Source organism: Notothenia rossii (genome assembly GCF_949606895.1).
Source record: "Notothenia rossii genome assembly, chromosome: 1".
Classification (NCBI taxonomy): Eukaryota; Metazoa; Chordata; class Actinopteri; order Perciformes; family Nototheniidae; genus Notothenia; species Notothenia rossii.
In genome coordinates this window covers 79,725,392-79,752,698 of record NC_136912.1, presented here as the reverse complement: position 1 = coordinate 79,752,698, position 27,307 = coordinate 79,725,392, and the positions used below count along the sequence as shown (strand labels likewise).

General features: G+C 39.3%; 3 protein-coding genes and 1 long non-coding RNA gene across 5 annotated transcripts in view; 1 reads left to right on the top strand and 3 right to left on the bottom strand.

Moving 5' to 3' along the window:
* LOC307015649 overlaps nucleotides 1–16,379 on the top strand; it is a 31,956-nt gene extending 15,577 nt beyond the window's left edge. The window contains exons 1-3 of one of the 2 annotated variants that reach the window (XR_013801614.1): nucleotides 14,185–14,387; nucleotides 15,452–15,568; nucleotides 15,916–16,379. This is a non-coding gene — a long non-coding RNA (uncharacterized lncRNA). Of the gene's footprint in view, nucleotides 1–14,184; nucleotides 14,388–15,451; nucleotides 15,569–15,915 lie in introns of those variants that run through there. The other variant, XR_013801613.1, reaches the window with a different exon arrangement.
* On the bottom strand, nucleotides 297–11,905 carry uhrf1 (ubiquitin-like with PHD and ring finger domains 1). Its single transcript, XM_079644199.1, has 17 exons — nucleotides 11,749–11,905; nucleotides 9,313–9,475; nucleotides 8,811–9,068; nucleotides 7,094–7,248; nucleotides 6,360–6,575; nucleotides 5,720–5,835; nucleotides 5,432–5,618; nucleotides 4,993–5,116; nucleotides 4,507–4,614; nucleotides 4,304–4,408; nucleotides 4,056–4,162; nucleotides 3,795–3,957; nucleotides 3,410–3,547; nucleotides 3,069–3,180; nucleotides 2,681–2,829; nucleotides 2,326–2,424; nucleotides 297–2,008 (listed from the first exon to the last, which is right to left on the bottom strand). Exons 2-17 carry the CDS (start codon nucleotides 9,463–9,465, stop codon nucleotides 1,862–1,864), a joined length of 2,337 nt encoding a protein of 778 aa, XP_079500325.1. The 5' UTR covers nucleotides 9,466–9,475; nucleotides 11,749–11,905; the 3' UTR covers nucleotides 297–1,861.
* kcnn1b (potassium intermediate/small conductance calcium-activated channel, subfamily N, member 1b) lies at nucleotides 13,204–23,063 on the bottom strand. Its single transcript, XM_079644188.1, has 10 exons — nucleotides 20,603–23,063; nucleotides 18,591–19,670; nucleotides 17,793–18,203; nucleotides 17,260–17,355; nucleotides 16,619–17,037; nucleotides 15,898–16,039; nucleotides 15,440–15,550; nucleotides 15,098–15,225; nucleotides 14,718–14,787; nucleotides 13,204–14,327 (listed from the first exon to the last, which is right to left on the bottom strand). The coding sequence occupies exons 2-10, from the start codon at nucleotides 19,653–19,655 to the stop codon at nucleotides 14,040–14,042; spliced, it is 2,730 nt and encodes a 909-aa protein (XP_079500314.1). The 5' UTR covers nucleotides 19,656–19,670; nucleotides 20,603–23,063; the 3' UTR covers nucleotides 13,204–14,039.
* A 431-nt stretch (nucleotides 23,064–23,494) lies between these two features.
* ccdc124 (coiled-coil domain containing 124) lies at nucleotides 23,495–27,054 on the bottom strand. Its single transcript, XM_079644366.1, has 5 exons — nucleotides 26,941–27,054; nucleotides 25,889–26,066; nucleotides 25,124–25,316; nucleotides 24,870–24,975; nucleotides 23,495–24,021 (listed from the first exon to the last, which is right to left on the bottom strand). Exons 2-5 carry the CDS (start codon nucleotides 26,045–26,047, stop codon nucleotides 23,817–23,819), a joined length of 663 nt encoding a protein of 220 aa, XP_079500492.1. The 5' UTR covers nucleotides 26,048–26,066; nucleotides 26,941–27,054; the 3' UTR covers nucleotides 23,495–23,816.
* Between the last annotated feature and the right edge of the window lie 253 nt (nucleotides 27,055–27,307).

Below are 27,307 nucleotides of genomic sequence, written 5' to 3'. Positions count from 1 at the left end.
ACTCAGCATTGATTTCTTTAGTAAAGAAAAAAGGTGACAATTGGAATTATAAAAACATACGTAGATTAAGATAAACTTCTTGAGTAAATTGACTTATTTTCTGAGTCTTGAGGGCCTTTAAACATTGAAAATGTGAAGTTTGAAATCAGTTCCACCCTTAAAATGTATTCTGTATTTATCTTTTCATTTTTCATCAAAACAAAGTTAATTCCAGCCCACAGCTGAAACCTTCAAGATTACAAATGTTTTTTTTTGGTAAATGTTCCTAAATACAGTCCCGTTAAAAAACAAACAAATTTCATTTTCACTTTTTTATTGAATAACACTGAAAATGTATTGACAATTTTTGCACCAAACTTGTGCAAGCAATTCTAAAACTACATATCAAAACTAAAATGGACTAAAAAAATTATACAATTTCCGAAAATATACATTTCCCAGTCTATGCAAACCTTTGTCTCTCCATCAAAACTCAAAGTGCTGGCATGTGGAGGGACATAGTCTCACACTGCTGTTGAAATTCAACACCAAATATTGATAAATGACAAAGGCAACGGCAAAAGTAGTCATCAATAATAAATTCAGATAATCTAGTCGATTCAATATCAAATTTCATGAGCAGTGAGGGGAACTTCCTTTAAGTTTATTAATGCAAGCATTTCCTGTTTTCTAAATGAGGTCAGGTAATACGAGTGACCACAGGAGGCACAACAATCTGACTGAACAGCCCCCCTACAGATGGCAGTCATAGATTACAAAAAGATGAAAAGGTACAAATTGAATGTTTTAGAAAATACAAATAACGTTTCTAGACTTAATTGGGTTGTGTAGGGGACAATGTCTAAATAACTAGATAGATGTGTCCTACATAACACTCTTGGATAAGCACTTTTTGTTTTTCTTTGGACTTCATCAAAGTGAACCTTTTTGAAACGGGAGAAAATTCATATCTTCACCACGTTATATAATGGCCTTAAGGATCCAACATTTTTAGCTGTCAAGGTTGAATCAAATTTATGGATACTTTTAAACCAAATCTCTAACAAATATAAAAGGATTATATGAAAATATCTTTAAAGAAACCAATATTCAAGGTAGAAAATCAAACCACATTGGATGACAACGTTCCCCGACAAGACACTTCCTCTCAGTCTGCTGAAGAGCAGAAAAACTAAACTTAGAACTGGTTTAGTTTGTGCATGAAAGTCCGACCTTATCTACATTTTCTGGAGCCGCTTTGTGCACATATCATGTTAGCGCAATCTCGTTTGTTGATGTTTGCCAAGGTTGTCAATTGCAACCTTAGCTAGAGATCTACGAAGTAGCGCAGACACACGGCTCAAGGAGATGCACAACACTGTCAGGCCAGATTTCAAAGTTAAACAGTAAAAATAATTGACTAAAAGATCAGAATTTGTTCTTAAATTGCATTAACATGTTGACCAACAACAGCAAAATTAACAGCAGACCAGATGAGACGCATATTCTTATAAGAGCAGTGTTTAGAAAATGTCCAAATAAGCAGTGCTAAACATGGAGGGATTTAGAAAGGTAACAAATATTTGCCAGAATGGATAAAATTAGCATTAGTTAATGGAACAATATCAAACGCTGGGATTAAAATCACGGTGTAAGCCGTTAACGGAGTAATGGCGCGATTACGAAAAGGAATTTTCATTTTTTCTTTAACTACATGGCAGATCCAAGGTAAAAAACGATAGCATTGAAGTCCACAAAACTTGCAGTTTTATAAATCATTAAAAATATATTAAGAGAGATTGATTCTTTATTGCCTTTACTGAAAAATGCCCTTACAGTTTACATGGCATTTCCTCCCAGGCAGAGTAGGCAGAACCAATGATCATCGCCCGCTGCTGTAGCCTGGGAAAAACTGAATAAGGATATCCTGCAGGGGTTTGTTGATGTTCATGGAGTAGTTCTTGCCCAGGTCGTGCCTGCAGGCCGGGCAGGTGTGCACGTCTGCTTTGAAGGATCGCTGAAGGCATTCCTGAGGCGGAAAGAATCAGACATTTCATTTCAATTTCAGGCACTCAAACTTTGACATTTCATTTCTAAAAATGGTTTCTGCATTGTAACCAGGTGGGTGTAAGGTTGGTTAGGATGTCACGTGAAGATCAAAAGCTGTTTAGGAAAATGTTTATAACCCAACCACTACAGCAACATAATAAAATAAAGACATATTTTAGGTTGTATATCAACCCAAAAAAACAAAACAACAAACAGTGTTAGAGCTATGATTCTGTTGCTGCATACAATTAAGTGATAGTCAAAAACTCTTGTTAATCATCAACGATCGTTCCTCACCCTGCAGACATTGTGTTGGCACTCTGTGGTGATTGGCTGAAAGACAACCTCTTGGCAGCAAATGCAGAGGAAAACTTCTTCGACTTTGTTCAGGAATTTCTGTGGGAATGACACATTTGAAAGCGTATTACAAACTACCCATTTCTGTTCCCCAAAAAAACGCCATTGCAACAAATTCTATCGAGTATTGTATGCAAGAGCACTGTTGCGATTTTACCAATTAAAGTCATCACTAGGACATCTCTTTCTTGTCCAAGGTCTAACGTATTGGACCTACTTGTCCTTTCAAATTGAAATGTCACATTCAAATTCCTCCAAAACATAAGCTGGTAACCAAATACACAGTAATGCTCACCGGTCCGAGTGACAGTGACTCCATGGCTTCATCCCACAGTTTCTTGTTTTGCTTGTCATTCTTGATGAAGGTTTTCTGTTCCCTAGTAAGCTTGTACATTTCTAGCTTTATTTTCTTAGGAGTTTTGGTTGGTGAAGACTTGGGGGATTCTGTAAGAAACAAAACACATTTTAAATTTACTAGAGTAAAAGGGTGGATGGTTATACTTTATAGATTTTACACAGAAATCAAAACCAATAAAATGTCTCACCTGCTCAATTATGATAACATTGCCAATACTACAATTTATATTGTACACCAAAACAAACCAATGCATAGCTTTTGGGCTGATCTGCAACAGTTTCATTTGAACTAGTGTTGAATATTAGGTAAGAGCAAAAAAACATACCGCTGCTCTGGGATTTCCTCTTCCTCTTTGACTTGCTGGGTGTTTCCGAAGACTCATCCGCAACAATTTTGTTCTCTTTCTCCTTCTCTTTCTCTTGATAGCCAGCAGGATACTGAAAAAACAAAACAAAGTCCATTTAATTGAAGTTATGCTACTGTTAACCATCAGCTCAAAGCACAGCTAACATTAGCATCCATACTGACATATTCAAGATGTGCTTTTCAAAGAAGGCCATTCTTTAAATCAATTAAAAAGAGTTGCATTCTACACAGAGGACACAGTTCATGGACCCAAAACATGAAACCCTCTTGCTCTAATGCAGCTTGAAGGATCCTCTCTACCTGTATGGTGAGCCCGAGCTTCTTGACGCGGTCCTTGCCATCTCTCGTCCACGGTGCCGGCTCCTCATCGTCACGCTTCAGCAGATATCGCCACACCAAGAAGCCAGACTTTCCTTTGGCTGGCCAGTACTTTGCAATCTGAAGGAATTCAATGACAGAGTAAGACTACCAATAGATGCCCAAAGTCACGAGATTATTTACCGAACTTCAAATAATCAAAGTAGAGGTAGTTGTTGGATTACGAGTAATTCAATTGTTCGGAAACCAATGCATGCTCCTTATCTATTTAGATCCATGAAGTTAAATAGTTGCAGTTTTAAAATTACATTTCTATGAATTCTAAAACTAAAAACACATGCAGATTCCGTCCAGTGTATCCTCATACCTTATATATCCCATCATATCTGTTTCCTTCCTCAGGGGAGTATTTACTGTGTTTGCGACCCTTGCAGCTGCGCACGACTCTAACTGGTTTTCCCGCCTTCCAGTTTTTTGCATCAGCTCCATTTTTGTCGTTGACAGGGACGTTGCAGTTGAGAGCCAGCGCCCTGTTGAGAACCAATGTCAACAATTTAGATATGAGAAATGAACTCTGCAATAACTGAAAATGCAGAAATCCTTTTAACTATAATGAGTCATGTCATACCGGTTCATGTGGGTAAGTGTCTGATCACATGATTGCTCAGCGGTCCTCTTGTTTCCGGAAAGATCTCGCCCACCAGAGCCAGTGTATGTGAACTCGTTACCATCATCCTTTAAGAAACGTAAATATTACAGACATTAAAACATCTAAAAAGTCTGGCATCAACTTTAAGATTTATATAAACACATTTTATATCATAACAAAGTCACATTTGAACATAAAAAAAAAAAAAGGAAATTAACAAAACCTACCACGTCATCCTCATATCCTCCTGCCAGGACCAGAGAGAAGGCCCCGTCGTTGCTCCTGCCGTGGATCCCAGCTACATGAGGCCTGTGGACGCCAGATTCACTGACCTAGAACAGAGTTTAAACATCATTGGGGGCCACTAAACATACGAGCACTCAAACCGTGGTATTGATAATCCTCTAGGATTCCCGCTGCGTGGACTGACCTGCACTCTGAACTTCCACAGGGAGCCGACAGGAACATTGGGGATTGGGCCGTAGTGGTTTGATGGGACAATGGTGCACTGCGTGGTTCGACCAACACAGGCCATTCCCTGGAGGGGGAGGAGTAAATGGTTGCCATTAAAGTATTTGTGTATTTAACACCAATGCAGTAAACTGAACTATACATTTTAGGAGATGCACCAATACTGATATTGTTGACAGTAGATCAATGGTATAGCATACAATGACTTTAATAAAAAACAATTGCTTCGGCAACCTGATATAATGAGCCTGAATAATGAGCCGTCTCCTCCACACATCAGCGCATTCAGTTTTTTTTTAGTTTTTTTTTTTAAATTTGCTCTTCTTTCATTCTTAAACTATTACATCATTAAACCGGGTTCCTCTGGGCCCCACAACTATAAGTGACTTATTCAAAATCATAATTTTAAGAAACTTAAAAAGGGAGAAAAAAAAAAGAACCTCACCTTGCCCCAGTCCCTCTGGCTGGTGGAACTGGCAGAAGCCATCTTAGACTTCTTTTTGCTTTCCTTCAGCTTCTCTCCAGCCAACACAACCTCACTGGCGTCATTATGGCATCCTGGGCAATACCTGAGACAGTATACAGAGTACGGGTCAGCTAAAGCACAGTGTGACAATAACAATTAATGGCCAGAAGCATGAATCGATGCCACAAAACAACTACAAACTGTGTGTTCGAGCACTTTGAGATCCTAAAAGTTCAATACATGAAGGAGCAGTATAGGTTAATGACATGTATTTGACAATGACAGGTGACCATTGCCACAAGACAACATTGTACTTATATCTTCACTAATCAACAAATGAGTGCCAATTGCTAAACTTTAAATGTCAGGATATTTGAATATATACATCAGAATTTGAGTTTAGCATGATGCCACTGACCAGTCCTCGTCGTCAGGGATGGAGGTGAGCGGGGGGTTCAGGCAGTAGATGTGATAGGCCATGTCGCACTCATCACACAGCAGCTGTTTGTCGGGATCCTGCTTGATGCCGCAGACGTGGCAGTTACACCACTGGCAGTTTTTCTTGGGATTATCTTTGCAGTGCTTGCACTCGGGCCCATTTGATCCTGGAGAATAAACACATTTCATTATATCATCTAATCTTTTTCTTTCTACAGCATTTTCATTAGGAGGTGTAATAAATACCAGTTAACACAATTAAACCTACTTTTCAGCGGACTCTCGGGTCCAGCGGGTGTTTCATCCAGAGAACCAACCTCCTCGATTTTGTAGATTTCAGTCAGGAACATGATCTGACAATCATTAAGTGAGTCACCAGCATCACTGCAAACAGAGAAATAGATCTCAAGATGGCATTCGTAGTACTAGTACTTTTTCATGCTTATAATGAGATTGAGATATATATATATATATGATCACTCGAAAAGTTAAAACACCAAATGCATGAAAGTTAACAGGCATTTTTGAAAAATACAGAGAATCGCAGCAGTATGTAATAAATAAAAAAATAAAAGGCTACTATTTGTATCATCATCAAAAGAGTCAAATGTTTATTTTTGCTCCGTTAAGTGTAAATGGGAGTTATATTAAACCCAAAGTACTTAAAATGTTACCAGCACATAGCAATATATTATGCAGGCTACTTTCATACCACGGAAGGAAGTTAACCTGTTATCACCGGCTACAGCGCATCCAAAAACCAACAAACTTTGATATACAGATAAAACGCAAGATGATCACCTGCCGCTGCAGCAGGTTGAACCGATATTTACTCTGATATTTGACTTGTTGCCCTAATCTGAGGGCCAATATAAAATGCAGACCTTTAAATGCAACACAGCACTTACCCAAGGAGAATCTTGGCATAGATTTCTTTCACTGTGCGGGTCTCCCTCTTCTTCTGGATCTCAGCGTCGTACCAATAGCCACGTTCCTTGGGGTCGTCTGGGTTGAAGTTGACCATAACAACCATCTTTGGCTCCAGCTGGTGCCACTGGTACACCGTGCGGGCCCGAGGGCGAACATCCTTGGCCAGCAACTGAACCAGCCCGTTCTCTGGGTAGCTGCGATGGTAAAGGTGATACCAGGTCAGTTGGCAGTTTGGTGGCAAGCCACACACCACTACAGGTGCTTCCTACACACTGCTGCATGGAAGTGTAACCACATGTGTAAAAGTATATTTCGCTCAACTGCAGGTACACTTAAGAAGAATGTTCCTCAAACACCAACATACTTCCAAACTCACCAACTGACACAATCGTGTGTTTAAGTGATGTCCTGAGTTCATTCTCATGACCATTTACTTTCGTATTCGTTTCTATTAAATAACCTCTAATGACAAGGTACACTTTTACAAGTAAAGTTACAAATAAAGACCACTCGATTGGCTTGATCTTGGATTTTGGGGCAACCAGTTTACTTGATTCTGGCCATCACATCAAAGTGGAGTAAATACAAAATATACTCAGTGGTTTGGAAGATAAAAAAACCATTGCAACCATTGTTGGCTGATATTTTCAAACGTAGATCAACATAGCTTTACATGTTGATTGATGGACACAAATAGAAAAGGGATTCTTACTCTTCGTATTTAACTTGGTACAATATCTCCTCCTCTGCTGGCTTTGCATCAGCAGATTCTGCTTTAGGCGTCTTTGTTGACTTGGTAACATTCAAGATCTGCGCTTCAAACCACGCCCCCATGTTTAAGTCCCTTGCATCCACTAGCTCATTGATCTGAATGACGCAAAGAAAAAAAAAAAGTTAGAACAATCTTGAAATACATTTTAAAGGCTGTAGCATTTGTCCTCAACACATTATTAAGTGTTCTGTAAATATGTTTTTTAATGTGATTACCGGTAGTCCGTTTGTTTTCAAAAGGGCTCCTGTGAACTTGTGTTTCCTTACATACACAGAATTTCTAAACATGAAACATTTTCACAATGTCTATAAGAATCCTTTGGACGAAATGTAGACCGGCTCAATTATAGCCCAGCTTCTCCATTCACTTGATTCAAATCACCTACATTTGTATATTCATGTCAAGTGGTCACCAACAGCAACTGTATTCACACAGAGGTGTTATGCTAGAAAAACATGCACTTTTATTCCTACATTTATAAAGTGTCTTCTGGAAGGCCAGTTATGCCATGTGAAAACTGTCTGAAACATTTGTGTAAAGATTATGAAGAAGTATGATGAAATAAGTTAAACCCCCATGTTATCTCAACTCCACACAGCTGGCCTCTAACTGTGAGAAGTAGGTGTGAACGTCGGGTCATCGTTTACAGAGTTACAGGAATTGCCAGACACAACAACCCCTTTCTTTGACCTGTTATTACCATTGATAGTTGTTTGTAGCAACAAGAAAATATATCATAAATGTTTGCATTAAAAGCTGCTTCGAGTAATGTTAGGAAGATGAAGGGGTCATGACTCCTTCTGATATCCATTTTATAATTCTGTTAAAACATATACTGCATAATAGGTTAATGTATTTGGGTTCGGCACTACATTTTACAAGATACCATGTAGAACATTAAATAATGTTATTATAATTTACATTTGCCTAATACTCATCTGTACTGAAAGGAGCTTAAAGGCATCATTATTATGTTCAATGCAACCTTGCTATCCGTTAGCTTCATCCTTTATCCAAGAAGAACTGTGCGGCTAACAGCCAACTTTAACTGTGTTGGTCAGACTTTAGCAACTACCGACCGTAATTTTCGGACTATAAGCCACACCTGAATATAAGCCGCAGCAGCGGCATACCACTCTCGGTTCCACTTTTACGCGCTACCTGTCTCACTCTTTTCCGGCCTCCAGCTTTTCCTGCTGGAACCCGCCGCTTAAAGGTGGGGGTCCGCGGACCGGCCATAGAGCCCATAGAGTTAAAGGTGTTGGCCGTTAGCTTTAAAAATCCATAGATTAGCCGCACCGTTATATAAGCCGCAGCGTCGAAAAATAGGGAAAAAGGCGCGGTTTATAGTCCGAAAATTACGGTACATGGATCTCCAAGTATAGAGCATTAATGTCAATTTCCCAATCACATATTTATTTTATTAAAATCATTCGGGCATCTTTGCTTGAATCTTTTCTTCTCCCCACGATGAAAGCTGATCTAATTGTTCAACAAACAACTTGAATGGGTGACTAGCATGCTCCCAACATTACTGTAGCTAAATGCAGGTCTTACGCCACAGCTGTTCACTACCTATCCCTAAAAGATCAATTCGATGTTCCCCTTTCCTGAAAGTACACACTTTTTAATCCAAGCCAACAGCTTTAAGACATACCTTGTAAGATCCGAACCCTGGATCAACGAGCTCTGTGGTGTTTGTTGTGGCGGAGGTGCCGGCGGTCTGAGCCTCGGCCTCCCCGTGAGTTGAGTTCTTGTCGGATTCACTCCGGGTTGATCCACAACCAGAGTCAGAGTCTGAGAGCTCTGCTTCTTTGTCTTTGCCCTTCACCACATCAACCTTCTGCCTCACAAGCAGCTGCACTATATCGTTGAGGCCCACATTGTAGTCGAATATGGTATGGCCGTCCTCCATCTGATGTTAAAAAAAACAACAAGGTTAAAGTTTGTATATCCAAAAAACTAACTTTAGACCTTCATTTTTCACGTTCACATTAATGCATATTTTGTATTACACATTTCACATTTGCCACTATGTTTAAACGACAGTCTTCTTTAAACACCAATACATTTAAGAAGCTTCAGACTTTAAATTACTGGGACACAATCCAACAAAACCAGAGACTTGTCTGAGCAAAATGTTTACTAAGCTGCTTCACCTGCTTGCCGCGGTAGAAAAGTCTCTGCACGTCTGGCTCCACCTTGAAGAGCTCAGAGATTTTGAGACGTAGCTCATCCACCTTGGTGAGTTTGGACAGGGAATCCACCCGGTGGGTTTCACTCCCATCCATTGTGCGCACTTGAATCCACATTGCAGCTGCCCTGTGTTAACAATCAAAACATGTACCATTTCAGTGAAAAGAATAATAATTGTTGTTGTAGATTCTGTGAGTATTCACTCTTGTTAAATGGATGATTTCATCAACAACAGCAGATGTCAGTGATCTGATAGAAGCCAGTTTTGTCAAACACATCATCAACACGATTTGTATGCTATTAATTGGTTGGTATTTGCATTTAAATCCAACTGCAGCCACATTAAAAAAAACATTTTAGTAAGCAATACATGATTTAAAAAATAATAGAGTAAGACTGATAAAAAGCATTGACTGGCACATCACTATCACCTTGCCCCCATCCTAATATTTGGTTAGAAGCAACAAAGCAGTTTAAATAGTTTGAGAATTAATAACTTTCTCTTTCAATTGCATTTCCAAATTGTAGTAGTACCCACAATGACCATTCTTAGGCTTCTTTATGATTTTAAACTAATTCAAGTCATTTCAGAATGCAGATATCACCATCTTGAGCCAGGTGTTTCTGATATCTTGTGCGCCATATCAAAGACACTTCCTTACAGAGAACAATACAGATCCACTGATTGTGACTCTTCAAACTACAAAGGCATTACACATGACATGTCACTTGTTAGACGCTTTTATCCAAAGCGACTTACATACTCAATACTGTGGGCAATCCCCGCAGGAGCAACTTGGGGTTAAGTGTCTCAGGGACACAACGACATGCTGACAGCAGTGGGGTTTGAACCTGTGCTCTGAACACCATCGCTCTATCCACTGCGCCACACGCCTCCCAAAGGCAATGTTAATACTGAGGTGGCCACATATCAGCTTGTAAGTTTTCAATACACAAAAAAAATACATTTAATTGTGGATTGTTGCTTTTCATAATCATTGCATGGACATTATTCTCTATAACAAATCACCTCTGGCCGGAAGAGAACTGTCTGCTCCATCGCTTCTCTTAACAACTGGACTTAAAATCACACTGGATATTTTACATTAATATTCTATTTAATATTGGATAATCCATTCTTGCACAATAATATCCTGCATTATATTTTTTTTATCTATTTAATGCTATTTTATTCATATGTATATTTATGAAATATATTGGACTGTTTATTTCTGTGTCTTCGTTTCTCTTGTGTACATTGCCTTTTGTTTTTTATGCTGCTGCAATGCAAAAACTTCCCAAATTGGGATCAATAAAGTACCTACCTACCTACCTATCCATCATAGAGTTACTGCCAATTAAATCGTTAAAAGGATGTAAATGAAATTAATTCAGTTAAAAAGGACAATTAAATGGTGATCAGCAGAGGGAATATGATCATATCAGTGTTGGTCCGTGTATTGTGTTTCTGTCAGCACTGGCCTGTCACTTGAACAGAGAATCAGAAAGGGAGGGAACAGGCTGATTTAAATACAGTGCGGGAAACTGAGATGAGGCCACTCCCAGTTCTTTTAAAACTGAGCAGCACATCCGGACGGGAGGGAGCGCTAGCAAACAATGTGCCTTCAGTCTCTCACAATAAAACACACCGAAATACTACCTTATGTGCACCATGGAATCGATTATAACTGTACTTAAACACTCCTCTACTTGCATAAGCCGTGTGTTGTTCTTTCTCGGCGGTAAACACTTAGCTCGATGGCTGCTTGGTTTTTACTTTGAGTTCTCAGCTGAGATGTTGGTCGCTCTGCTGGCTTGAATAAACCCGTGAACAAAACATCACCAACAACATTGATACAAAAACGACTTCCTCTCTCCTGATATGCGTTCATTTACCGAGATCATTCCATTTAAACAAAATGTAGACAAAATATGAGTCGTTTTTTCAACACGGAAAAACTGAAAAATAAATACAGTGTTTGGAGGTTGGCGTGGTGTGTTTTGCTTCTAAGGAAGAGGTGAATTGCCAAAGTTCACCATGTGTTAGGCATTATGTGTTAATACTACAGATAAACAACAGCTCAAGTCAAGTTCATCATGCCCTATCAATGCTTTATGTTTCAGCAAACCACGTTACAACTTTTTGTTCGAACCCTTTCAACAACGTTAGGTTAGCACAGAGAATTGAGAGTACATTCAACAGCAAACAAAACTCCCCCAGTGACAAAATATTTAATTTACAATTTTACATTTTGCTTGCTCGGTACGTAAGCCAAACAGAAACGAGGTAAGACTTTGTGAAGTTAGCTAACCATAGTGAGCTAGCCAAGTTACTGTGAGAAGATTTCAATGAGTACCATTTTAAAAGTTATTTTAACACGAGAAGAAATCTGCTTTACCTGATGGATCGTCCAAGTGAAAACAAGAAATAGAGGTTTACGGAGTAACGCGCACGTTTTCCGTAACTAACTTGTCTATGAGGTTTGCACAAGCAACTCTGCCTTGTTGGATCAATGAGTTATTCTTCAAGACTTTGATATCCCGCCTGCTCTAATAATACAGCTTCCCCATTGGCTAATTTGCTCTAAACAAATCGAGTTCATTGGCTAGCAGACCTTTCAATCTGAAATGTGACTGGAGCTTAGCTTCAGCGCGCGAAACGACATTCTCGTGGGTGCAGCTTGCCTTCGGAGATGTATCGCGAGATTATGAAGGGCACCGTAAACGGGTAACCATGGGACAGACAGATGGTGTTCTGGTAAACAACCCCACTGAAAAGCTGTTTATCGTGTTTTTACATGTTACGGCTTCGTTATTTATTTTCACAATTAGTTTGGTTCTTTGACCTTATCGTCTCAATATATTAAACATTTATGTGGAGCCCCATATTGACCTAATAATCATGTCTAAATAATGATGTGCAATTACCTTCCCTTCAGTTTGGCGGGAGCTGAAAGTGAATGAGGCCAACTCAATTCAAACTAACTAGTGCATTGGAAATAAGAGGCAGGTGTTTGTTTGAGAGGATCTGTGTGTGTGTGTGTGTGTGTGTGTGTGTGTGTGTGTGTGTGTGTGTGTGTGTGTGTGTGTGTGTGTGTGTGTGTGTGTGTGTGTGTCCCCTTCACGCTACACACGTGATACACACACAATGTGCAATATGATGCCTCTGTCATTTGCCATATCTGATTATCTTTATTTAGTGGATTTATACTAAACTTGATCCACAGCATTCCTAGCTTAAAGATATGGTAGGTAAGAATGGAAAAAACCAGCTCGAGTGAAAGCACGCAGCCGAAAAAAATCTGCCCCTTCCTTCACACTTCCTTACAGAGCCCCTCCTCCAACACAAACGAACGCACACATGACCAATGAGGGCACGAGATAAGTTTGTGCACGAAATGGAAGACTGACAGGCAGGTAGGCCATCCAGTTATTTTTAGCCGGGCCGGCTAAAATGATTGGTCGTGCTTTTTACAGCGCCACGGCTTCCACAGATATACAGTATTTATTGTCAAAGCATTTCATGTATTCATTGCTATCGGGATGTTAAAATGGAATATAACAAAAAGTGTTTCTGAAGTGAATTACCTACCCTACCTTTAAGTCTGGCCCTCTAAAGTCACTTTCTAGTAAGACAGCTTGTTTGCCTGACAAACTAATGGACTTCCTTAAACTTTAATCTCTGTGTTATACAATTTGCAATAGTTTGTGTGATGCCATTCAATTCAGAGTCCTGCCCTTAGGTCCTGTCTATCCTGCAAATGCAAACATGAAACATCCTACAACAGAGATCTTGGGAAAAAGTCTTTATTGCTTTTATATTCGGCAAGATGCTGATACTGTATTTTGCTGCTATGAAAATCAAAAGAAAGTAGGTCCTAAGGTTCTATTAATGTTGTATAGGCTAAGGCCAGTGAAACACAAAGGAAGATTTCAGAGCTATATATAATGTTAACAATTTAATAATTATAGATTTACTTTACTTCTATTGCAGGTTCTCAATATTTTTATGCCTACAACTTTAAAATAAACTGTTGCTAGGTCATCATGGGAACAAAAATTCTAACTGAAACAGGGATTTTTAGGATATTTGTATAATAATAAATAATTATATAATAATGATCATAACCTTAATTTGTTCATGTATAGTGACATCATGTAATGCACATATTCAAAAGTGCTGTCCATATTTTAAGGACAATCTCCATTTCCCTAATGTTAGATTTCTTTCAGAAATAAATATTGCGAAAGCGTTGATTAGTAGACATCAAAAATAAATAGCTTGAGAATAAGGAAAAAAAAATGCATTCCTCATTTCTTAATTACTTAGGAACTAACACACTTAGACACTTAGACTAGGTACCTTAAAAATCATCTTCCTATTGCTTCCTAAGAGAGTCTACTAAAGTTTGTCTATTTGTAGCTGAAAACCCAGTCCTTGACTACAGTAACTGTGAACCTCTGAGGAAACGAAATAAAAATGATCTTCCCTTAGCCGAGAATCCCCTCACTAAAGCACTTCCCTTGTCATTTGGGCTGCTCAGTAAGAGCTATTACTCTCAGGGGTTTATTTGTGTAACTGTAAAAATGTGTAGCAGAGCGCTACTTAAAAGAAGAGTGTGCATGTTGAGAAAATCCTTCCCAGCATGAACAAAGTTTCCAGACTACAAGGAAAGCCACAGAGTGAGGCCTATGAGCTGTATGGTGTCTCTGGTGTTGTGGGTCCTGGACAAAGCTGCCTGGCAGGGACTGAACAGCACTCGGAGCTCAGGGAGGATGACAGGAAGTGGACGCGACAGGCCAAGTCGTCCAGGAAATCCTTTTGTAGCTTTGTTATTGCTTGAGAAAGCACAACGGGAAGCGACTGCACACTGAGAAGGATGGAATCCAGTTTCTCTTCCAGAGCTACAATCCTCCTGTCCAGCTCCTCACTTCGATGTTGAAGCTCCAACACCAGATCGTACATCATGTTCTGGGTCTGCAAAGCAACAAGGAGGACAGTTCATTCACACATTTTACAGTACGAGTCATCATCAGGGTAAGTGGAGCGGGGAACTTATCTCTTCATCTATACATACATCATAAATGCAGAAATGTTGTAATTTTTGTTGAAAAGATACAAAATCTCACTTCCCCAGGAAACACAAATCTGTTTTGTAACCTATCAATGCCCTGGCATAGTAGATAAACAACAGACAACCACATCTTTGTAAGTGGTAACATGCTAACCCTATTTCAGTGGACATTTCGTAATATGGTTTACTTGGATTAAGTTATGGTAAGCTACATACTTTTGGTTTCATCATGCAAAAACACTGAAGACTGCCCTATAGTGTCAAACTCAACAACATACAGTGCTTTTACAAACCTTGGCAAGGTCACAAACTGTATTGGCCTGATCAGTTAGTTTCCTTTGCTCCATTTTGACTCTTCGCAGTCTGAAATAGAAAATAAGAATCAGTCATGTTTTGTTCCATTCAAAATAAATGCAGAGTAAGGTTTATCTTTGACAAAGTAAGTCACAACCTTGGATGGATCATGTGTAAACCAGTTTAACTTGGAGTCAGTATCAAACCCCACAAATGACACATGAATTAAGAACACATTACCCCTTGTTAACATATTAGAAACCAATCAAATAAGTTTATAAGAGCAAAGGGTGACAACAATGTATACATTTCAGTTGTAACTATCAATTTGATGTTGTCTTTACTCTAGACTTCATGGTGATGACATGTGTACACCTACTGGTGGATGGCTTGCAGGAATTTACGCTGATGGTGGCGTACTCTGGCACGATCAATCTTCTTGACCAGCTTGGTGTTTTTGTAAATGAGCCAAGTCTCCCTCAACACATTGGCTGCTGTGTTTTTTACCTGTGGATGGGAGAGTATCATGCAGATAGAGGGGTCTAATTAACTGTCTCCAGTAACATTTACACTGAGTAATGTGTGTTGATGAGGTTTCTCTCCAAAGGTCTTTGTCACAGAAATTAGACAGAAACTGACCAAACATGGCCCCAAAAAAACAAAACAGTATTTTACGTTTAATCTGCAGTTCTGTCAATATTAACAAAAATACAATCATTACCTTTTTGTACAGCTGAGTATCCAACATGAAGTTATGAACGTGCTTTTCGGCTCTGGTGAGTTCGGACTTCCTTGCAACAACAGCGACCACTAAAGCCGTGCAGCCGGCTCCCTGTGGAGAAGAGCAGTGGTTAGTGACACTGTATTGTTACATTACCACCAATTATATTTTCACTATTAATAGAGTCATCTCTTTATACTGGTATTCAAGCAACATTGTTATGAAACCAAACAAGATTCAAGCTTCAGTAAGCAGAAATTATGGATTTTGTTATGTAAATATAAAACAGTTCAACGTATTTGTGTATTTTTCCTATGATTCGTGCTTCATGTAATTTGAATTTGTTTTTTACCCCTCTCAAGTTATTAAAATGTATTACATTAACTTGATAATTGAAGGACACAGATTGTTTGGGATTACTCTTCACTACATGCCCAGTTGTATTGTACCTATCTCACCATGATTCCTGTCAGCAGGCAAACTCCCTTCCCACAGTAGGTGTGAGGGACCATGTCGCCGTACCCGATGGACAGGAAGGTGATGGAGACCAGCCACATTGCTCCGAGAAATGTACTGGTCACCTCTTGAGCATCGTGATACCTGTGGAGGCATGACACCTGGATGTAAATCTGAAAGGTCTGAGAGATTTGTTGCTCAGTTATTCTTCTTAACGAAGATTAAAAAGCAGACTAACACTAATTTTGATTACTCAAAATTACATCTCATTTGAAGGTGAAAGCGGTACTCGGATATTTGTACCTATGGTTAAAACAGGAATACAACCAAAGTCATTAAAAAAGTTACTAAAACAAAAATATTAGTATCAACATATAGGCTACTTAACACAAAATAATGTATTTATTTATTATATTGATATATTCATGGGGAGCTTGTGAAATTCCTTCAGCTGGGTCAATAAATGCCTATTGAAATAATTAAATTATGAATAATATGTTGTGTTATTAAAGCGAATTGGCAAATGACTAGGGCCTAAAGTTAATGTATAAGAGTAGAGGTACAATAGTTGCCTCTGAGATTGGTGGAGTAAGGCCTACAGCAGAAAATGGAAATAACTAAGTGCAATCCCTAAGTGTTAGTACTTACTTAGTTACCCTCCACCACTGTTACTAAAGAAAGAAAAGGAAGACTGAGACGTTCAGGAGTTTAAAGCTGCTGTACCTCTCACACACACGCACGGTCCACGCTGCGATGATCCAACAGGACACACTGAAGACCAGCAGGACTGTGCCGGGGCAGATGGTCATCAGAGTCTTCATGACAAAACGAGTGTCAAAGCTGATCTTGTTGAGCGCCCCGATGCTGCGGGAGGAAGCGTCGGTGAACAGCTTGCTGTGGAGCAGCATGACCCGGCCGATGAGGTAGAGCCGCAGGAACATCGGCACGGAGAGGATGATGTCGATGTCAGCGTCCGCCACTGATGCTGTGTAGCTGAAAGCCAGGCGAGCAGTCCAGGTGAACACATACTGACCTGGGATCGGATGGATGGCACAGATAAGGAGCTCGAACGCTACAAAGAGAATCCGCTCAAAGGTCATTGCTATCCTCCAATCGTCGGCTCCGTTGTCCACCATGAAGAGCTGCATGGAGAAGATTGTAGGGAAACATAATTAATATTGCATATTAAAAGACATGATCTAACTTCGAAAGCAGAGAAAAATTATGATGAATATTTGTTTGGCCAGAAGATTTGAATTATTTTTAAATATTTCAAAAATAAGTCAGTGTTCTCCTGGGTAATAATAAGGGTAAACCAAGATACACACAGGTATGCACTGATTTATTTGAATTCTTCCACATACCTGGATTTCCCTTGCATGGTACATCCCAATGAGTCCAAGAAGAATGGCAGTAGAGAGGCTGATCAGACCTTTCAGGACATATGAATATATGGATTCCTGTGTAAATAATGGAGACATTGCATTACATTTTGATGAGAGACTTACGAACCAAAATAAAAAGTCAAGGAAAACGTTATTATCCCAAACAAGGGAATTAACGGTGCAAAGGCACATAAACCAGTCATTTAAACAGATAATTAAATAATGAAAACAAATAAAGATAGGGGATTTTTGCCCTCAAATCAATGGATTTTTCTCAAAGCTAGGGCTCTTTTTTATTGAAATAATGTTGCTCATAGGGCTTTCAATGTTGCGACTCAGTTGCTATTGTGGCACTAGGGCAGCCGTTTGTTTAGCCCTATATATACAGTCTATGGTTTAGCCTCTGGTCAGGTACATCAAAGAAACATGTGAAACTTTTCTGCTCTACATTACACGTCTTTGTTCATCTGTTATATTTAAAAATAAAGTGGGTTTATGGAGGACTCAAGTACCTTGGTGTACAATTCCCTTGACAGCTCAATCTCGATCACCATGACAATAATGCCAAACATCCCACAGATCAACGCGTAGTCGCTCAGCTGCTTGCGCTTCCCAAAGAGAACTTTTCTCTGACCCAGCCGGTAGCTAATGTCCTTGGTCTTCTTCCGTGGAACGCTGCCTTCCTCACTGTTGGCCTTACTGGAATCTTCTCTGATTACTTTGGAAAAAGCGTCCTCCAGGATGGCACTGTGGAGGAGCTGGAGAGGCTGCTGGCCTGAGTGGAGATCTGAAAGGCTGGATCTTAAAGTGCCATGGCTGCTTAGCGGTCGCACTGCGTTCCCGTTTATCCCGATGTCATGAGTTGGTGGAGGAGTGTGTTTGGGGAGGGAGAGCCTCGATCCACTGAGCTGCTGAGAGTTTGTCTGCAAAAATAAGAAAGACTCATCACTTGCATTGTAATCTTTCAGAAACCCTACTATTCTGAGCAACATAAACACATATTTTGACTTCTACAATCAGGAATTGGACTTGCCATTCAAAGATTCTGGTTTTGGTAGAAAATATTGATGTAAATGTAAAAATCAATGCAATAACTATCTTGTTAATAGCATTTTGTCTAAAATCTTTTGTTTTGTTGTTGCTGCATACCTTTTAATTACAGATGGGTAATATGTGTATTTTTTAAAGATGTAGGAAGTTATCGCGCCCATTTGAAAAAGAAACCTTCCATACTCATTATGTAATTGGTTGGATATTAACCTCCTACAAACGGTCCATAACTGACATCATTTAGAGATAATTTTGTGTACCTGACTTTGTCGCTGTCTGGCTCTTTCTGCCACTCCATCCTGGTTCTCAAGTGAGCTGTACTGGCTGGTGGTGAAGGACTGCACACTTTTGTTACTAGCTGGAGTAGACGACCTCTGCACAGTGCTGGTTAAAGGGTTGCAGGGGAGATGACGGCACTTGCGGACGATGGAGGGGTCTCCAGGTGTCTTGCTAGTCTGATCAGTATTCATCGAGCAGCGAGAGTCTCGCTTTTGACGTTGCTGGACTAACAGAGGCTCTTTGCCGAAAAGCTCTCTCCAGTTGAGGTCTGCGGGGACAGCAGGCTTCTGATTTGTCTCGGCACATTCAATGGAGTTCAGAGGAATGTTGAATAAAGTTGCTTGGTTGGTTTCTCTAAGTTTAAAATGATTGCAAGGCTGTTGCTGCAACTGCTCATTTCGACCTTCTTGGTCTCTGAACTGGAGGGGGAGGAAGTTATCCTGTGTATGGTTTGTGTCAGGTTTTAAAAGATCCCTTTGCTTGGTTTGCTGTGGCAACACCTGGCAAGTGGTCGAAGCTTGGGTGCTTTGATAGAAAGGCAGGGTGTAAGGTGAAGATGAAAGGCTTCTCTTGTTTGAAACTTTCATGAGGCTATCATCCTGGACTGTGCCCTGCTTTGATTGCGGATGAAAACTAAAAGCCTCTGGATGTTGGCTAGAATCTGTACAGGAACAACCACACCTGTCATGGTTTGGATGTTCCACACTGGTCCCTGCTCTCCCCGCTAAGGCTGAATCATCTCCTACGCTGCTAACCTGGCCACAAAGCAGCAGCCAGTCCTGATCGCTCAGCTGTGATAAGGTTAGGTTTTGTGCTGAATCTCTTGATGGACTGATCCCGTTTGATCTTTCGGGACACGTCTCCTGCAGTGAAGAGGATGCTTCCCCAGAGGTGCCTGGGTATCGATCACGCATCCCGTCAGGAGTTTTTGTCGGAGGAGCTGGACCCCCTGAGGTACAATGCTCGTGGTCCACATCATGGAAAATTTCAGCCGTTGAGTCAAGGCGTCGAGTTGCGTTGGTGGGTTTGACCAAAATCAACCTCATGGCATCACTGCAGAGCTAAAATAACATCACAAAACCTTTTTCACATGTAATTGGAAAGAAAAAGTAGTAAAGGGATAGTTTCCACCAATTATTGTTTTCTTTTCCCTTATATAGCCACCAACATAACCCATAAATTAGCTCAAAATCCACAGGATCCTTGAAGGATGCAAGCAGAAACATGCAAAAGTGGGCACAAATGTTACTCTGAGGAACTAGAAGAAGAAAAAATATATATTAATACATAAGGCAAAAAAGTAAAAAACTATATTTTTCTAATAGTATGTTGCATTATTTCACTTTTAAAAATCACCTGTGTTAAAAAAGCAACAATTTGTTCAATCTCAAAGTGTGTGTTCAGCTGGTTACAGATGTGACCCCCTCTCATGTTTGTCTGCTTCACAAGGAAAAGCTCAGAAAATAATACTGTTTCTCTTATTTAACTATTATTGGAGGAAATAAATTCAAGATTTAGAATTGTAGTCTTATCTACTAGTTGGTTATTTTACTGTAACAGTCATTGATCTTTATTGAACAACTGAAACCCACAATCCTTTTGAGAGAAGTGCTGTTGATCCATTTATTATGATAAGAAATGTCATCCTGATGCGACATAAATGTTTAACTCCTAAAGCTCAAAATAAAAAGGATTAGTACATTGTAATCCTGCAAATAAAATTGATGGTCACTGTTTTTTAAACTTGAGAAAATGTAATTAAGATAAAAGCATGAAAATGGTGTGCTTTACAAAGGTATCATTTTCGATGAGTTCTAAAACCTTTTTTTATGAGTGAACTTAAATATTCCAACATTTTCTTCAAAGTTGTCTTAATTAAGACTGTAACCCTTTAACTCCAATTTAAACAATCATTTTTTTAAAGAATGTTCCTTTTAATATATAAATATGAATTAAAATGACATGAACCCACTTCTGTTCTGTTGATCCTTACCTTCTTTTTCCAATTGTTATATTTCTCAAGTCTTGAAAAAGCCGGTCACTAACTGGAGATGCTCCCAGATTAGACAACAGCGTTGAGAAGAAGAGCAGCGAGAGTGAGCGCTAGACAGCGGCTTGCGTCCTCCCAGTGCGAACACTTGATAAAGGGGCTTTGGAGACGCTTTCCTTTGAAAGTAATGATTAGAATTCAACATGAAGAAAGAAAAGGGCAGCAGCAGCTGGCCTGGTAAAGGGTTGCCATGCAAATGGCCTAGAGTGGGAGGAAGCATCAACAGGTTAGGATGCAGAAAAACAAAAACCTGGAACATCAGACCAGTGTAACGGCGGAACATCACACGTACAGGCTCAAAGAAATCCCTTTAAAATGGGAGTGGACCAATTGGTTGCTATGGGAAAAGAAACAGAGCTGCTTCTCTTTCAATGCAAAAAGGGAAATAAAAGGTCAGTTGAACTTGTCATTGAAGCTCTTTGGTTCAAAGGCCTTTGCACGACGAGCTCTTATCTCCTCCGCCACAACAGCCAGGCCGAACAAAAGTGGCCTTTTTTTAGATCTGGTTCTGAATGAGTGCAAAGTCTCCTCAGATGTGTCCTTACAAATGAAACAACATGAACAACTTTTTCTAATCATCTTTTGAATCAATATATTACTGCAGGGTTGAGTCCTTTCTGCTTCATTTGAGGTTATCCTGTCTTAGTAAATATAAGAATCAACATATTGTGAAACGTTCTGAGGAAAGTGTTGTGTCTCTTATCGTCAGTCAGAACACTGAATGTGTGACAGATTTTTTTATTTGTTAAACTAAGGGAATCAAAAAGTCACAAAAACATACTTCAAACTGTAATTAATAGCACAGTTGTTTAAATTGTCCATACCTACATATACTTGGACAAGAAGGCTGTGATTACAGATTTGGATTAAGTAGAAATACAGATGACATGTTAAAAATGCTAAGCAGCATTCTAACTGGCATGTAAACTGAACTAAATGCACCAGAGAATGTTGATTTTTCAATCTTCTTGTATCAAAACTATTTTACATTTTTTTGCTGGTTTACATCACTCTTCTTAATCTCTTTGTCAACATTAAAATATTCTTGTTGTTAATCTTATTTTTTTTTTATATTTCTGATCAATTGTATCACATTCAGTTTTGCATGCACTTGTATATTAGACCTATATTTCTTTTTAACACATTCCTCATACTAGTATATTTTCTTCCTGATGTACATGAATTGTCTGTGGATTGTTGTTAGCACAATTGCTTTGGAGTGCCCCTTGAGGGACCAATAAAGTATTTTGAGTACAAATTGGATATTAATGAAAGACCAAAGTTGTTTAAAATCTTGATTAAGTAAGCAGGAGTGGTGTTGTTTCTCCACCAAGTACGTATTGTTTTTTCTTTTGCTATTTAGATATAAAACATTAAACACATCTGAATCCTTTCAAAGTAAAGTACAAGCAATTTAAAATATAAAAACGTTATGCATCTGATGATTATTGGCCCGAAAAATAAGAAGTATATTTCTGCATTTCCAAAAATGTTATGTTTAATCTGTAAATGACTAGACTTTATCTGTATTTCACCCCTTTATTTTCAGGCTTGTGGAGAGAGCCATATAGTGAGGTTGACTCAAGGATTGTGTTAACTCCCATTTCCCAGATAACAGTGCAGATGTTTGAGCTGCATTGTGTATCAGATACACAATGAGGCTCAAACATCTGCACTGCTATCTTTGTTTACCTTTGTTACTTACATTTGATACTGATAAAGCTCAATCTTTGCTGCTTCCTGCCTCTCCACCTGGCATCACACAAACCTACAAAGCCTACAGCGTGCTGCCTCAGCAGCTCAGTGTGAGAATGTTGCTGTGCTGGAGAAAACCTTTGTGACCACCAGCAGCACGGGACCCTCCATGTAACTGCATGCTGAACTCAATCAAATGCAATCATGACTTTGATAGCTGTCAAATAGAAATCCTAAATGAATAATGCTGGACATGTTAGGGATAAACAGGAAGTATTTCCCTAATTATAATTGTGTTGTTGCAGTTAACTTGATTTAAGTTGTTGGTTTTGTTAGCTGTGTTTTTTCAGCAGTCACCATCAAATTACAATAATGTGATACTTAAAGTCACTGCTGGCTAAAGGTAAAAGGATCTGCTATTGGAGATAAGGGGGGCCAAATTCAGCCACTGTCAGGGGCATGAAAATGGGTAAGAAATATGATTTTGTTGACTTAACAGTGCCATATATTTGATATTAACAGGATAAAGATCATACCAGGCTTTGACGAGGCTAGCCAGTGAACAATTTCTACTTGTGTGAAAACATGCCATTTGCACTTAAAGAGTATACATGAGCATGAGGGGTAATGAGACAAAAGCACTTGTAACTAACTTGGCTATCCAGCCATTTCTTCTTAAATGTGACAGCGTTGGCCATTGTTGTTGTATGCCTCAAAGTGTCAACACATTGCAGGTATCTTGTTATTGTATGTGTATTTGTTCAGACTCATTCGTAATGACTCATAATCCACTTGTGACAGTCAATTCAATGTTCAATGTTAAAATGTTTTAGTATTTACCCCAAAAAACAACTCCTTTAAAGAAACTGTTTATTCACTTGCGAATTTAACTAAAAGCACAGAAAAAAGTCATTTGCAGCCATATCTATTTTGAAGCCCCCAATTTAGCTGGTGAATGGTGAGCACTACCCTGGACACACAATTATAGCCAACTTTCTCCTTATGTAGTTGATAAAGTGTAACGCAGAATGCACAACAGCAGCAGATGGAGCACATTTTTGACATCAGTGTGTGCCTCGGTAAGTGCGCCTACTTACAACAAATAAGGAGAAGTCTTGCATTGAAAAGCGACAAGAGATATTTTCCATCGAGTGTTGAACTTTAATAAGTTACTTTCAAATCATCTGGCTTCCCACCTCCCAAGAAGTGCTAAAAAGAAAAGTATGTAATTAAATGAAATGGATGCTGAAGTGACACATTAGACTCATTGTGAATTAAACAAACCAAGCCGAGTCACCTGGCATTGGAAAGTTGTTTCTTGGTGGAACGGTGAAGCTCTCATCAGCGACACACATTTTTAAATGAAATTATTAGAATGAATTATTAGATCTTTTCAATGGCAGTCTCTCCTATGAGCATTAGGCAGACAGTTTTCAAAGGGGCTATTGGGAGGGGAGTGCATTCACTTTGTGTTGTAGTTGGCAAAGCGTTGGTTCAGGGGGTTTTCTGGTGATTTCATCCACTCCTTCTTTAGCTGTTGCTTCAGCTGCGACAGCCTCATGTTGGGGTTCTCCTGTTTTAGGCGGGGCATGTTGGCCTCCTCATAGGCGGCAAACGCTGCTTTCATCCTGCGCTCCGGGTGGTGGTCGGTGTCATCTTGTCCGGTGCTGGAGATGGAAAAAGAGGATTTAATTATGGCAAATCAACAACAAAACAATCAGTAAGGATAGTCTTGTGACTTTTGAAGCGATTCTCTGTGTCGGTCAAGAAGTGATTTTGATCCCATGCTCTAGTTCGTGTGTGTATACAAGTGTGTGTGTTTCTATGTGGATCTTCCCAAAGAGACAACCTTCAACTCCGAAAAATTAAACCAATGCGGGAATGCCTTCAACCTAAATCATATCTTATATTTAGCTGTATATGAATTCACCGGTTTCAAAAATAAGTCTGATTGTATATATTCTCCTTCTTCTCATATTTTTCAGAATCTTTTTTTTTTTTTGGTCTCAATCCAAGTTTCAAGTCTTCATTTCTTAAATAATGGTCTGATTTAGAGTAATATAGACGATAAAAAAATGTATGCTTTGGACCGTGGCAACATTGTGATTGACAGGTTTCCAACACGGTGATGTCTGGGTCCGGGACAACACCATTTAGAATGGAAGTTGGCCAATAACCATCAGTGGAGATCAGAGCACCCTAACGGCCCGTCCACACGGCGGCGTGCGTTGAAGCTTCAACGCTTCTGCCCATTCACTTTGAATGGGGTGACGTCATGCTTTGCCGAACTGCATGTTCAACTTTTGAAGCTTCGACGGAAGCGTCAGCCAATCAAATCATATGCCAGTACAAGCTCTAGCCAATCAAACCGCGTGCTTGTGTGTCCGGGGCGGGAAATTCATGTGATTGGTTGTTGGTCGGGTTTCAGACACGCCCACCGGCAAGCTTCAACGCACGCAGCCGTGTGGACGCTGCGTTAGTAACAAAATGATGTCCCACACAGTACAAATGGTACCTGAGCACAGCGATGGCATCTTCTATTGATCGGGCTTCCACGGTTCCTTCCTCTAGGATAATCCTGTTCACATTCTCTTCCAGTGGAGTATCCAGGTGGCTCTTTTCTGTAGGAAGAAATGGTATTTGATGATCAAGAGAAAGTACTGGTTTGATCTTCATAACATCCAATGCTGCTGGATTGTGTCTTAACTCATGTTTCCTCTTTCTACTAACCAGCACACTTCTGAGGTCAGTTTAAACCCTGAAACGTACCTTTTGGCTTGAGCTCTTGCTCCTTCAGTTGCTGTAGCTCGTTCTGAAGCACCTCCTCAATCTCGGCACGAGTTACTCTTTCGCTTGCCTCCCTCAGGGCTTTGCCTTTTATGGTGGAGGTCTCCTCATCGAGAAGACGTTGGTTTTCCTTTTTCCTCTCCAGGAGCTCGAGCCTCTTCTTCTCCTTGTCATCCTGCAATGACAGGAAGCTGTCTCCTTAGACTACCTACCCACTACATATATTTTGATCACATAACTATTAAACAAGCTTTACTGATTCCCCATGACATTTATCATTCAATAAAATAACTAACGCAATCATCCTAATACTATGAGGGTGCATTTCATTGGAAATATGTAGTGAAGTACATATGAAGTAAGAGTGAAGTAAGTCTAAGTAAGGCAGTGATAGCTACAGTACAGTACATACTGCAAAAAAAGGTTCCCCTCCTTCTTAAAACAATCATAAATATGCGTAATGTTGTGACGAGGCTGTCTGGCTGCACAAGATATACATATACAAGCTGTAATTGTTGTATGCTGATTATGGTACATATACAATATTGCTTCTTCATTACGGTTTGTGATCTGTAACTGCTTAGTAATGCAACAAAACAATGTCCCACTGAGGATAACGAAGATGTAGTCCCATCCGATGTTTCAACTTCAGCTTAAAAGTAAACAGACTATATGCACATCATCCAAGAAGTATCATGGTGACAAAATGTCATAACTACTGAAAATTAAACAGATGAGATAGTTCACCTTTCTCTGCCCTTTTTTCAGAACAAGTTTGTCTGTCTCCTGCCACAAAGCATCCTCTTCCTGCTTCTTCTTGTCGGCGTCTGCCACTGCCTTGGCCTCAGCCTTGCGGGCTTTAGCTGTGGCCGCCTTGGAGTTCTCACCCTGGAACTTCTTTGGCATCCCAACAGCTGCTCTTCAGCTGACAGCCAAGGAAAAGAACAGAAGAGTTTGATTAACAGGTTATTTTAAAGCTGATGATCAGTACTCATATAGCCAGGTTTAGCTACAATGATTCAAAACATACTCTACATTAGCTGCTATTGGCCCTTCATAGTGTATATTTGACAGATAGTCTTCAGATATATATATTCGATTGTCATTATGTATAGATTTTACTTTAAAGATCTGTTTTTATGTTTACTTTAAGATGTTTTTATTTTATGTCTATGTGTTTTGTAGTCCTTTTCATTCACAGATTGTGTGCAATGGCTTGTTTACATGCTTCTGTAACGAAAATAATTCCCAAATTGGGACCAATAAAGTATCTTATCTTACATTATATATTTTTGCTTGTCTTTTTGGTGTTATCCCCTATATATTACAACCCAACAATGACTGTTTTAGCATGCAGTATTTTATATTATGTGTAATCTGAAACAGCTCTTCTAAGATAGATATGTAACATTGTAGGGCAAGTTAGTATTTTAACGTACTCTACATTAAATTAAAACAAATTATGTTGCAATAACGGAAGTTAACGGAAGACCACCATTAGTCCTGTTAGATGACTTCCCTATCTGCACATCAGTTTGAAAACATGGGTTCGCAAACACAATACAGAACAGTTGGAGAAGGTTAACAAAGCCATACTTAAACTCTCTAAAATGACACAATGACAGCAGTGTTTTTGTTAGTGTAGCCTTCGCTAGTTAGCGATAGCTAGCTGATGTTAGCCTACAAAACAAGCCTTGTTTGCTTGTCAATGAGCCGGCCATTCACTAAATAAATGTAGCCAAGCTTAAGTTGATATGATGATGAATAAAATACACTGATATATAATCACGCTTTCATACCAGTATGAGATGTAAAACAGGTTGTAAGTAGACGGTAGTTGTCTGTTGTTTTGAAGAGGCATCTGCCACCCCCTTTCTGAAACCTGCGCGCACCCTGATGACGTAGTGTCTCCTATGGTTACATTCTATGGTTACATTACATACACCGATGTATAATAAGAATACCAAAGATGCTGATGATTCACAATAAAGAGGTGAAACCACAATATTTTGAGAACAAATACATGTTTACTGTACTATTTTACGAGTAATACATTGTAATTTTACTTCTAGGATAGCTTTTTCAATCAATACTACTTAGGTATAAAGTGTAAAATGTGGATCTCTATGTCAGAAATGTAAATTTCTACCCATTAGGAATATTAAA

Excerpts from the sequence above, each read along its gene's own strand:
- uhrf1 (XM_079644199.1), bottom strand. The coding sequence starts at position 9,465 with ATGTGGATTCAAGTGCGCACAATGGATGGGAGTGAAACCCACCGGGTG. Across the intron at positions 3,958-4,055 it reads ACACTTACCCACATGAACCG|GGCGCTGGCTCTCAACTGCA; the intron begins GTATGACATGAC and ends GGTTCTCAACAG. Across the intron at positions 3,548-3,794 it reads GATATGATGGGATATATAAG|ATTGCAAAGTACTGGCCAGC; the intron begins GTATGAGGATAC and ends GAATTCCTTCAG.
- kcnn1b (XM_079644188.1), bottom strand. The coding sequence starts at position 19,655 with ATGAGGTTGATTTTGGTCAAACCCACCAACGCAACTCGACGCCTTGAC. Across the intron at positions 15,551-15,897 it reads GCCTGCTGACAGGAATCATG|GGAGCCGGCTGCACGGCTTT; the intron begins GTGAGATAGGTA and ends TCTTCTCCACAG. Across the intron at positions 15,226-15,439 it reads ATACTCAGCTGTACAAAAAG|GTAAAAAACACAGCAGCCAA; the intron begins GTAATGATTGTA and ends TCCCATCCACAG.
- ccdc124 (XM_079644366.1), bottom strand. The coding sequence starts at position 26,047 with ATGCCAAAGAAGTTCCAGGGTGAGAACTCCAAGGCGGCCACAGCTAAA. Across the intron at positions 25,317-25,888 it reads TGAAAAAAGGGCAGAGAAAG|GATGACAAGGAGAAGAAGAG; the intron begins GTGAACTATCTC and ends CTGTCATTGCAG. Across the intron at positions 24,022-24,869 it reads GATGCCATCGCTGTGCTCAG|CACCGGACAAGATGACACCG; the intron begins GTACCATTTGTA and ends TTCCATCTCCAG.